General features: G+C 42.5%; 1 protein-coding gene across 1 annotated transcript; it reads left to right on the top strand.

The window, feature by feature from the left end:
- The first annotated feature begins 4,079 nt into the window (after nucleotides 1-4,079).
- LOC108359217 (uncharacterized) lies at nucleotides 4,080-4,541 on the top strand. Its single transcript, XM_017610962.1, has one exon. The coding sequence runs from the start codon at nucleotides 4,080-4,082 to the stop codon at nucleotides 4,539-4,541; it is 462 nt and encodes a 153-aa protein (XP_017466451.1).
- The last annotated feature ends 8,322 nt before the right edge of the window (nucleotides 4,542-12,863 follow it).

Below are 12,863 nucleotides of genomic sequence, written 5' to 3'. Positions count from 1 at the left end.
AGATTACTGCATTTGAAAAAATTTATATATTCACAGCATACATAGATAGAGGAGATACATATATATATAAAAAATCATATTTAAACAATCAGAGGTATGGAAGATATACTTTATATGGCACCAATCTAAGTGATTTTCACTGCTGTGAGATCGGTATGTAAACCGATTTTCTCAGTAGACTTTGTATTATTATTTATAAAATAGCTTACGAAATTTATCGACCTTAGCTGTCCAAACAAAGGAGTTTTACAGTAAAGCCCTATATCTGAACAAATCAGTTTTATGGAGGCAATAAATGTTATAGTGACCCGATCTTTGTTAATTTTACTGTAAACTTTCTGTTGATAATGAGTGAAAATAGTGCGGGATTTCATGTTTCTAGATGCATATATGGAGAAGTTATAACAAAGAATATCATATCTGAACAATCATTCGTATGAAGGCTATAGGTTATAGCGACCCGATCTTCGCTATTTTCACTGTAACTATTTTTATTATAATGGGTGGGAATATTGCGAAGTTTGATGTTCCCAGCTGCACAAATGGAGGAGTTATAACAAAAAATCGCATATCTGAACAATCAGTTGTATGGGAGCTATATGTAAAAGTGACGCGATCTTTGTTATTTTCACTGTAAGTATTTTGTTGATAATGGGTGGAAGTACTGCAAAATTTCATGTTCCTAAGTTTTCTATTGATAATGGGTGGAAGTATTGCAAAATATCATGTCCCTAGCTGCATAAATGTAGAAGTTATAACGAAAAATCTCATATCTGAACCATCAGTTGTATGGCAGCTATACTTATAGTGGTCCGATTCTTCCAGATCCGACAAATGATTAATACATTATAAAAATAGACCCACCTACCAAATTTCATTCGGATATCTCGAAAACTGAGAGACTAGATTGCATACAAACAGAAGGACAGACAGACAGACAGACAGACAGACAGACAGACATACAGACGGACAGACGGACATGGCCAAATCGACTCAGCTCGATGTTCTGATCATTGAAGTATACATTTTGATGGGTCTATCTCATCTTATTCTGGTACTTACAAACATCGGACCAAAGTTATAATACCATTTCATGCTCATGAAAGGTTATTATAGGACATTCTACTTTGCATTGCCCGAAATAAAACAAAGAAGCGAAACAAATAAAATATTGTAGGACATTCTACTTTGCATTACCGGCAATGCCTAAAAGAAGTATAAAAATTCGAAGGCATTATAACGCTATGCCTTCTAGAACACGTTAGCACTAAAAGCGATTGCCGATCTTTTGCTGGGAATGTTCAGACTGCAATTCGATTCAGGAGCAAATCAATCTGTCAAATTTAAGTACTAGATTATCACTTTTTATTTAGGGTTTCGTTGAATGAAAAATTTTAAAATTGCGCATGTAAAAGTAATTAAGAAATTAAAAATATAATTATAACTATATAATGTGTGAAGACCCCAAGTCCCTATTGAACTGAATTATATTTTGAATTGTTAAATACATATATATATATATATAGATATAATTGTTGGATTTATTTATACATATTAAATGAATAGTTAATTATTTACATACGTGAAATCGAAATACATATGTACATATTACAATTTGAAGTAAATACAGACGTACTTAGGTATGAACAAGTAAAAGGAAGTAAAGAAAATATTAGCAACAATGTTGTTAGGATAACTGTCTGCCTGCGTGCAGGACAGTATAAATGGAGCAGCAAATGTAATGTGAGATCACTTCTGGTAGAGTAGTCGTTTACTCCAGTCGATCGTGCAAACGCAGATTGGAACGGCTAAACAACGATTGTGAAGACTTAGTTGCTTAGTAGGTAGTGACGTGAAAACGCTGCCAAGTAGTACTTATATGGTGTGACGTGGAAACGCCGCCAAGTAGTACTTATATGGTGTGACGTGGAAACGCAGCCAAGGAAATAGTTATATTGGTGTGACGTGCAAATGCTGTCAACTAAATAGCGAAATAAAGAAGCGTCACTATAAGAATCATTCGCGTATTTATTTTAACGTTTGGATAAGGGAACCCAACATCCGACAGAGCCACAGCCCAGCTATAGACCGGATAAACCGGGTTCGTTACAATTGGCGCCCAACGTGGGGCCCTTATAAATAAAGGAAGCAGTAAGGGCCTAGGAGGAGAACCCACAGATAACAAAAGTGAATTGAAGTGAAGTGATTTGGAAAACTACCAAGCAAGAGTGCAAAGACACCGTTAAAGTGATAGAGACACAGGGTAAAGCCCAGAAATTAAGAACTGTGAAAGTAATCAAACATTCTTTACCAATGAGAAAGTAACGTCAAACAAAGGAACATAAACCAAAAAGATTACAATAAAAAAAAATAAGAAAATAATAAAAAAAAAATGGTGAAAACAAAGTGGGTGTACTACTTCAATAAAGAGTAGCTTGTGACCTATACGACGGAGTTCGGCCTTGACTATTCGGGGACCGTCGAGGAGCTGCGTAAACGCTTCTCTACATTTGTACAAGAGGAAGGGGAGACTGAGAACCATCGCGATCGGGTCACTGATTTAGCGCTTAAGCATACGAGATCTACAAGCGCGGGGAACGCACCAACACCGAAGAGACCCGAAGTGCTACTACTACCGTCTACACAACAACCCATCAACGACGACAGAGCAAGAGGAACCCCGAACGTGCCCATGTATCCAGTATACGTCGACTCACAACGATCAGCTCCAACTATCATGGACCGCGTACGCAAATGGGGCATCAAATACGATGGCAGCAAGGACCCGCTGGGTTTCATCGAACGCGTCGAAGAATTAGCCGACGGGTACGAGATAGAAAGAGACGCACTTCCACGAGCATTACCCGAGTTATTTAAGGATAGAGCCCTCGTCTGGTTACGAAACAATCACGGCCACTGGAGAGACTGGGAGACGTGTAAGCGAGATTTCCTGAAGTTCTTCNGTTATTTAAGGATAGAGCCTTCGTTTGGTTACGAAACAATCACGGCCACTGAAGAGACTGGGAGACATGTAAGCGAGATTTCCTGAAGTTCTTCTTGAATTCCCGGTATTTCGAAAGACTCGATGATGAGATATGGTAGAGTGTTCAACGGCCCAGAGAGGCATTTAAAGACTATGTACTAGCGTTACAGATCTAATGCGTCATTCTGACTATACGGAGGCACAAAAGCTTCGACGCATCTATAAGAACTGCCGAAGCGAATACCTGTACATTAAACAAACCGAGTTCAATACTCTTGGAGAGTTGGTAAGTCTGGCAGAAGACTACGAGAATATTGTAGCTGAGAAGGAGTCGCAACGAGCATTGCCCCGCGCACCCCGAGACGAAATGAAGAGCGCAACTACACTATCCGAGAGGAGCAGAGAAGAGAGAGGTATACGATGCCAGCGAGACTGCAAGATGGAGGCTATTATGCGTCACCTACGGGACAACAACGTAAAAGCGAAGAATCTAGCAGAGTAAACCCACGAACGGCGTGCAGACGATGCGGCGAAGACGGACATTTCGCCTACGAATGTCGCAACAATATCCAGCAATTCTGTTGGACGTGTGGTCGGGGGAACATTTGAACATCAGACTGTTGCCGCGGACAACAGGGAACCGGCCAAGGACCCCATTCGCGACGAAGAGTGGGGTCTCCAGTAATGCAACCTCAGTCAATGTAACACCAATTCTTAAGCAAGCGCAAGGGCGAGTAATCGCCAGAGCAACAGTGGATGGTAGAACAGTAATAGCGGCGGTTGATACAGGAGCAACAAGAAGTTTTATAAGCATTAGAGCAGCGAACACCCTGGGAATCGAGCGGTCGCGAAGAATGAACAAAAGAGTGGTGATGGGAGATGGCAGACCAATAGCGGTCACAGAAGCGATAGAGGCGGTGGTAAAGGTGAGCGATCAAGAACATAAGAGCGAGTTACTCGTCCTACCAGGCTTGGCGATGACAAGGTCCTTGGGACTGACTACCTGGCTAAGGCCAACACAACAGTGAGCTGCGGAGGGCAGACATTGACGATGAAGGCAGAGGACGATATTCGAACGAAGGCTGCATGTACCACGATGTTAGAGGTGCGCGAAGTAGAGAGAGCTGAGGAAGGCGAAAAGGCTGCAAATGAACAACCCACATCCACCGAGGATACGANTGCATGTACCACGATGTTAGAAGTGCGCGAAGTAGAGAGAGCTGAGGAAGGCGAAAAGGTCGCAAATGAACAACCCACATCCCTCGAGGATACGACGGAAGTCGAAAATTTCTTAAAGAAGGAGTTGCTCGCATTCGAGAAGATAACGGGGACGACAAACATCGCCGCCCATAATATTATAATGCGAGATGATCGACCCATAAAACAGCGCTACTTTCCCAAAAACCCGAAAATGCAGGAGGTAATAAACAGGGAGGTCGACGAATTAATAGAGAAGCAGTGCATCGAGCCCTCGCATGGCCCACACAGCGCGCCAATCGTGCTCGTAAAGAAGAAAAACGGAGAGTGGAGACTTTGCGTGGACTATCGGCAACTTTAAGCGCGCTCGGTACCGGATGCGTTCCCACTCCCACGAATCCAACACATTTTGGATCGACTGAGAAGCGCTAAATTCATTAGCAGCCTGGACTTGAAGAATGGGTATTGGCAAATCCCGATGGAAGAGAGTAGTAAGGAGTATACTGCGTTCACTGTGCCAGGACGCGGTCTGTTTCAGTGGCGCGTAATGCCGTTCGGGCTACNCCAGTACCGCGTAATGCCGTTCGGGCTACATTCAGCGCCTGCGACGTTTCAACGGGCGCTGTACAAAGTCATCGGACCAGAATTGGAACCGCATGCTTATCTGGACGATATTATCATCACGAGTGCGACGCTAGACCAACACATGGAACACCTGAAAGAAGTGTTTTGACGATTGCGGCGGGTGAACCTCAAGATCAACCCAGAGAAGTGTGAGTTTTTCCAAAAGAGTTTGAAATACCTGGGTCATGTGGTGAGCAAAGAAGGGATTCACACCGACCGTGACAAGATTGCGGCGATTAAAGAATTGACACCGCCAACAAACACACGTGAATTACGGCGCTTTCTGGGCGTAGCGTCATGGTATCGGCGATTTGTTCCGGATTTTTCGCACATTGCACACCCTCTGACGTCATTACTGAAGAAAGGAAGCCGATGGAAATGGGGCAATGAACAGCAGACGGCCTTTGAAAAATTAAGGTGCGCACTAACGGAAGCACCGGTATTAGCCTGTCCAGAATTTTCCCAGCACTTCACGCTACAAACCGATGCCAGCGATTTTGGACNTGAAGCACCGGTATTAGCCTGTCCAGATTTTTCCTAGCACTTCACGCTACAAACCGATGCCAGCGATTTTGGACTAGGTGCAGTACTGACACAGGAGTTAGATGGCGCAGAGCGAGTCATAGCCTACGCTAGTCGACGGCTGAATAAGGCAGAGCAAAACTACTCGGCGACTGAAAAGGAGTGTCTGGCCATTGTGTGGGCTATACGGAAAATGAGACCGTACCTGGAGGGTTACGCATTCACGGTTATCACCGACCACCTGTCCTTGAAATGGCTGAATGCGATCGAGAGTCNTTGAACAAGACAGAGCAAAACTACTCGGCGATTGAAAAGGAGTGTGTGGCCATTGTGTGGGCTATACGGAAAATGAGACCGTACCTGGAGGGTTACGCATTCACGGTTATCACCGACCACCTGTCCTTGAAATGGCTGAATGCGATCGAGAGTCCCTCAGGACGCATTGCAAGATGGGCACTAGAGCTCCAGCAACACACATTCGATGTAAAGTACCGCAAGGGTAAGTTGAACGTCGTTGCCGATGCACTGTCACGACAACCCCAAGACGTACAGCTCAACATATTAGTGCNCCATTGCAAGATGGACACTAGAACTCCAGCAACACACATTCGATGTAAAGTACCGCAAACCTAAGTTGAACGTCGTTGCCGATGCACTGTCACGACAACCCCAAGACGTACAGCTCAACATATTAGTGCAGGATAAAGAGGCAAAGGCCTGCAAGTGGCTGACCGAGAAAATGGCAGAGGTGAAGAGGACACCAGCAAAGTTCCCGGACTACACAATTGTAAACAACGAACTGTATCGACACATCGCAGTCCAGATGGATGATGAAGACACGATACCGTGGAAGCTATGCGTGGCAGCGCCACTACGTGAGAGAGTACTGAAGGAAGTTCACGATAGTCCAAGCGCAGGANGGTGTCTGACCGAGAAAATGGCAGAGGTGAAGAGGACACCAGAAAAGTTCCCGGACTACACAATTGTAAACAACGAACTGTATCGACACATCGCAGTCCAGATGGATGATGAAGACACGATACCGTGGAAGCTATGCGTGGCAGCGCCACTACGTGAGAGAGTACTGAAGGAAGTTCACGATAGTCCAAGCGCAGGACATATGGGCATCCGCAAGACGATAACGAGAGCGACGGCACGTTACTACTGGCCCGGAATGTTCAGGGACATAAAGAGGTATGTCCGACAGTGTACTACCTGCCAGATTTACAAGCCCAGNAATGTGGTGAAAATTATTTAAGACTGGAGAGATTTATTTACATGGAATTGGAGATAGTGATTATAGATTTACTTTAAACAAAATGTAAATCTGCGAAAATATCTTTTCAGCAGATGAATATACTTTTTAACTTTTTCCCCGAAAATTTACATACAGGCTGAAATTATGCGAGTAACATTCAAATATCGTCGCTTGGATGGAAAATTGCCGGAAGCGTCATTTTGACAATTTGTAGTTATAGATGCAGTTATATATTTTAAAGTAAGATATTTCGATTTTTTGTTAACTGGTTTTTGGATATCTTCTTTAGTTTCCGAGTAATTGACAAAGGCAAGATATTACAAATAGAGTTATCTGTTCTTCTTTAGTTTCCGACATATTCAGCCTTATCATGAGTTTCATTTTCTAGAACCGGGTCACTTTTTCACTTTTCGTTTGCGTGTATTCACTACAGGCGGATGAAAAAATTGTAGGCGAAATTTTGTTCGGGCGAAACTCACGATTAGGCTGATTAGTAAAAGTATCGTTAATTTATAAAAAATTGTTATCTCATTTTGGCGTATATAATTAAAACTGATTGCAAATTTTTTGACAAATGTCGTATACGACAAAATTTTATTAAACTCATAAATGGTTGACACTAAATTAAAAAAATAAGATAACTAAAGGATCTCGTGAACTAGTACATAGCATCCTCAGACTCTTTCGAGAAAATCTGTAGTCGTATTTCTGAGAAATTGCATTCCAAACTTCAATCGCGAGTTACCGAAAGTAACTTGTAACAATCTTTTATCCAGGCGACGATATAACATTTAACTAAAATATGCATCTAAATAAATTATAATTGTCATTATTTTCGTAGTTCGAGTATATGCCAGANTTAAAGAAAATGTGAATCTCCGAAAATATCTTTTCAGCAGATGAATATACTTTTTAATTTTTTCCCCGAACATTTACATACAGGCTGAAATTATGCGAGCTACATTCAAATATCGTCGCTTGGATGGAAAATTGTCGGAAGCGTCATTTTGACAATTTGTAGTTATAGATGCAGTTATATATTTTAAAGTAAGATATTTCGATTTTTTGTTAACTGGTTTTTGGATATCTTCTTTAGTTTCCGAGTAATTGACAAAGGCAAGATATTACAAATAGAGTTATCTGTTCTTCTTTAGTTTCCGACATATTCAGCCTTATCATGAGTTTCATTTTCTAGAACCGGGTCACTTTTTCACTTTTCGTTTGCGTGTATTCACTACAGGCGGATGAAAAAATTGTAGGCGAAATTTTGTTCGGGCGAAACTCACGATTAGGCTGATTAGTAAAAGTATCGTTAATTTATAAAAAATTGTTATCTCATTTTGGCGTATATAATTAAAACTGATTGCAAATTTTTTGACAAATGTCGTATACGACAAAATTTTATTAAACTCATAAATGGTTGACACTAAATTAAAAAAATAAGATAACTAAAGGATCTCGTGAACTAGTACATAGCATCCTCAGACTCTTTCGAGAAAATCTGTAGTCGTATTTCTGAGAAATTGCATTCCAAACTTCAATCGCGAGTTACCGAAAGTAACTTGTAACAATCTTTTATCCAGGCGACGATATAACATTTAGCTAAAATATGCATCTAAATAAATTATAATTGTCATTATTTTCGCAGTTCGAGTATATGCCAGATGAGTAACAGGTATATACATACAAGTATACCTAAATTGCCGCGTTGAGCTTGTATTTTATCTCTCTCTCACGCATTAATTCTATATACGTCAAAACCAACGCCCGACAAAGTTATGTCTGTATTTGATCATGGCTCTATGACAAAATATTCAAGAAATGTATTCGTAGATTTTTATTTACTTCATTTCATACATTAATATTGATCAGAAATAAATATTTAATAGAAAACTATTTCACTTAAGCATAACCAACTTTTAGTCGCTCGGAGCTAGTTTTGGAACGCATCATGAAATATTTTCATAGACGGTAATTGCAACCCTGGGTGCATCATTAATGAGCTGAAAACCCAAAACAAATAATTAAATTTGTGGATTGAAGCCTTTTGAAATGGCCTTTAGAAACGGCAATGAATTTCGACATTATTCAAAGAATTGTGAATATACCGGCAGGTTCTGCAATTCACTTCCGAGTGAATTTGAGGCAAGTGCGCTTTGAATTCAAGTTGGTAGGGGTTGAGATTCACTCGGAAGTGAATTGCAGAACCTGCCCGATAAGCTGCTTTCCATTTGGTGTATTTGCGGTTTATACCTTCAGAAAGTTAAAAAAAAACATTTTCTATTTTTATTTATTATAAATTTTTGAAATAAAAATACTCCACCTTGTACAGCAAAAAATTTCTTTGAACTATCTTGCGCAGGAGTTTGTTGATCTTATCTTCACGGTTACCGAAATCACCAACCTCAGCGTAGTGATTCTCCTTCTTGCGTCAGCCACCGGTTGGTGTTGAGATTGAATGGCCACAGGAAGTTGGAGGCTTTCGTGAAGGGGAATCCAACAGTGAATATTTCGTGCGCCGATATTCAACGCACTGAATATCGTGCTCTTTGCGCAATTTGCGTTCGATCACAAAGTTGTCAGAGATTAGGACACGTTGATGGTTGTGCTTGACAATTCCACGTTTGTTGATCAATTCACGAATTGATTTAAGATTTTGATAACCCCATGTGATATAGGGTTCGGCAATGCGTAGCGTATTAATGGTTCAATTTGATGAACAAACCGTAGTTAATGTGGCGAAAACGGAACAACAGTAAAACTTTACGCACTTTTGGTGCAACTTTGTTGATACTGCGGATACAGATCACAAAAGCCAATTTGTCTTCTGCAGGCACGTAGAATGAGCCGCGTTTCTTTGGCAAGCGCCGCAACTTATTCTCACGGTGTCCATCACGGATATTTTGCTTGATATTTCTCAGCATGCACCAAGTTTTCACGTTTGCCGAGTGCAATCACAGCAGAGCGCTTTAGTTTACGCTTGATCAAGGTAGCACGTTTGCTGACCTGCTTCTTGCTGAACTACAGCTACGACTCGGGGACAGCAGGCAGCTTCCTGGAAGGTTGTTTGCCCTTTGCTTCGGGCTTCTTACCGGCCGTGGTGGCAGTCATCTTAACTTGTAACTTAGCACGTTGAGAAGGCGAAAAAAGTCCGCCTAGTTTTTGGCGCACATCTTAAATAACGCCACTCGATTTATAACATTTCCATTAAACACAATTTCATTTAATTAAATACTTTTTCAATACATAGATATGCTGCAACCAGGCACTTACTTTCCCAAATTCCATCCTGCTTATCGGCATAATTTTCCAAATATGCCTGCTACTTCATTACTAATAACTCCAACAACATATCCTAAAAGGACATGAATTTACATTAAACAATAGAAATCGCAAAAAATTAGCTAATAAAATACTCCCTTTGTTTTGTTTTGTTGTCAAATTTCTGAGAAATGTGAATTCACCACGATGAGATACAGAAAGAACAAGGACCAGGGATGTGATTTTAAGTAACTCTTTTATTCAGTGGCAATGCGCGGAGCGTTCGGGGCAGCAATTTAATTTGTATCAAATATATCATTAAACGGTTGTTCTAATACATTTTTTGATATTATTAACCAGAGTACATACATTATATGGTATTTCTTTTAAAAATGTACTATATGAACTTTTTTTCAAATGTTTCTTAAGTTTCATTCATGAGTGCTGAAAAGCAACCATGCTTGTAAGAAATTGTGTGCTACCTAAAATTTTACCTCTGGAAATTTTATCCCCATAAAGGACTTCACCACAGTTTTTTTACTGGATATACTGAGCCCGGAATGTTCAGGGACATAAAGAGGTATGTCCGACAGTGTACTACCTACCAGATTTACAAGCCCAGCCAACAGAAAGCTGCGGGAAATATGCTGGCCCAGATCGCAGAAGAACCTTGGGCTACAGTATGCGCAGACTTTGTGGGACCATTGCCACGATCAAAGCACGGAAACACAACCGTACTAGTCTTTATCGACAAGTTTTCCAAAAGGGGGGGGGGGGGAATTGTGCCTCTACGGAAGGCGACAGCTGAAGGCCTCAATAAAGCGTTTCGAGAACGCGTACTCGCTAGATTTGGAGTCCCGAAAATTGTTATAACTGACAATGGAACACAGTTCACCAGCAGAGAGTTCAACGGCTACTACGAGAGTACGGGATTAAGCATCAACACACCGCACCATACACGCCACAAGAAAATCCGTCGGAGAGAGCAAACCGCAACATAAAGAAAATGCTTGCACAGTTTACCGGAAAAGAACAGCGAAATTGGGACGACTTACTACCCGAAATAACACTAGCGCTTAATACCAGTGTTTGCGAAGCCACCGGCTACAGTCCTGCCTTCTTAGTGCAAGGACGCGAGCCGCGAGTACCAAAAGCCTTCTACGACGAACAAACTTTCGGTACTGGCCAAACGACGACTACACCAGAAGCGAAGGCAACGAAAATGCGAGAGATATTTGAGATGGTAAGGCGAAATCAGCAGACAGCGTCGATCGAGTAAGCGCCTCATTACAACTTGCGCAGGAGGAAATGGCGACCAGGGGTAGGTGCCCGAGTGCTGGTGAAGGAGCATCACCTATCGAAGGCGACGGAAAACTTCGCGGCAAAACTTGCACCGAAGTATGCTGGGGCGTACCGAGTGATGAACTTCGTTTCGCCAGTAATCGTGGAATTAGACAAGGTACACAACGGTAAGAGGAGAATAGCACATCTGAGTGATCTGAAGCCATTTTACGGCGATGAAGAGGCCGACGCGGCAGAGTCACCAAAAATCCTCCCCCGGCATGCACCTGAGCCTAATTCGACGCAAGGCGAAGAATAGGTAAATTTCGGCCATAGACAGAAATGTGATAACTCGGCGATTGCCAAATAGGGGAGCGATTGCCATGAAAAGGAGACCGTAAGGAGAGAGTAGGTTGCGGTGTATAGACGCAGTGAAGAGGAAATATATGAAGAGAAAAAAACGGAGTCGAGTTTAAAAGAGGGAAGAAGAAGAAGGAGTTCAAAAGAAAGAAGAAGAAGAGGGAGATTAAGAAGAAGAATGAGGCTATAGCGCGAGAATACTATGGAAAACAAAAGGGAGATAAAAAGAAATAAAAAAGTTTAATAGCATACGGATACATCACTTCCAAGCTGGCAACACTATTCCGATATTGACATATTGATCCCTGCAAAAATCCCCCTTTTGGGAGAGTGGGCAACATTGCAACACAACAGATGACGGAAAACAATAACAAACTAATATAACTTAAACAAAATAGTAACAATGTAATGTTAAAAATGTGGAAATATACAGTTTGCTGCGCAATGGCAACTGTTTTAGCAATGAATAATAAAAAGGACATCGCAAAAGGACCCGCTACTCAAAAAGTGACTGCAGCGATGGGTACACGGGCAACTGGTGAACTGTTCAAGGCGATGGGCGTGAAGGACGGCACTTTGAAATATCGTTTGCGCCACCTGACTGAAGCGGAGATCAGGCAACTGGCTTGGTGAAGGAGAAGGCGTCGAAGACAGCGCAAGTCAGGCCAGCACCGAAATATACGTGCGCGAAGGTGGAGACAGTGGCGCGAGTGATGTGGGGTATTGGAGTCCTCCATCATACTATAGCAGCGGCTATACGCCAAGAAGTCCGCAAGCAAGCAACGGGGTTGGTAGCCAAACACCAATCGAAATATCCGGCGAGAGCAGCGACAATGTTGATGAGTGGCATCGAGGCAAAGTTGTAAGAGCACCTACGCCGATCGAAGTATCTGATGACAGCGACGACGAGCTGCGCCAAGGCGAAATGACCATCGCGTAAGACGACTGCCAACGCCCAGGTGAGGGCTACATAGAGTATGTCCGGCGCATCACAATGAAGATGCGCATTTTCAACGGGGCGTCACAGAGCGCCGAATCGTGGCGGCCACCACCTGCGCAGGATGAGAGACGAGGATGACAGCGATGAGGAGAATGCGCTCACCCTGTCGGTAGAGGAAGACCGCGGGTTGGAGCAATGGTTGGAGGAGTTGGCCAATACAGAGCCAGCAGACCCGATGATGATCCACGAAATCGAACGCTGGTTGCAGGATGACAATATACTGCCAGAAGCGCTACCCGGTAACTGGCGAAACTTCAGCGGCACAAACCCGGTGCCAAAGGAACTGGTCGGGGTCATACAGGGGCGGCTGCAGCGACAACAAACTAAACGCCAGACATTCAAGCATGCGGTGGGCACAATGGTGTACCGCGCACTAT

Source organism: Rhagoletis zephyria, unplaced genomic scaffold (genome assembly GCF_001687245.7).
Source record: "Rhagoletis zephyria isolate East Lansing unplaced genomic scaffold, Rhagoletis_zephyria_1.1 Rzeph_scaffold_00357, whole genome shotgun sequence".
Taxonomy (NCBI): Eukaryota; Metazoa; Arthropoda; class Insecta; order Diptera; family Tephritidae; genus Rhagoletis; species Rhagoletis zephyria.
The sequence above is the reverse complement of the archived record's forward strand: the minus strand, read 5'-3'. Positions and strand labels throughout refer to the sequence as shown.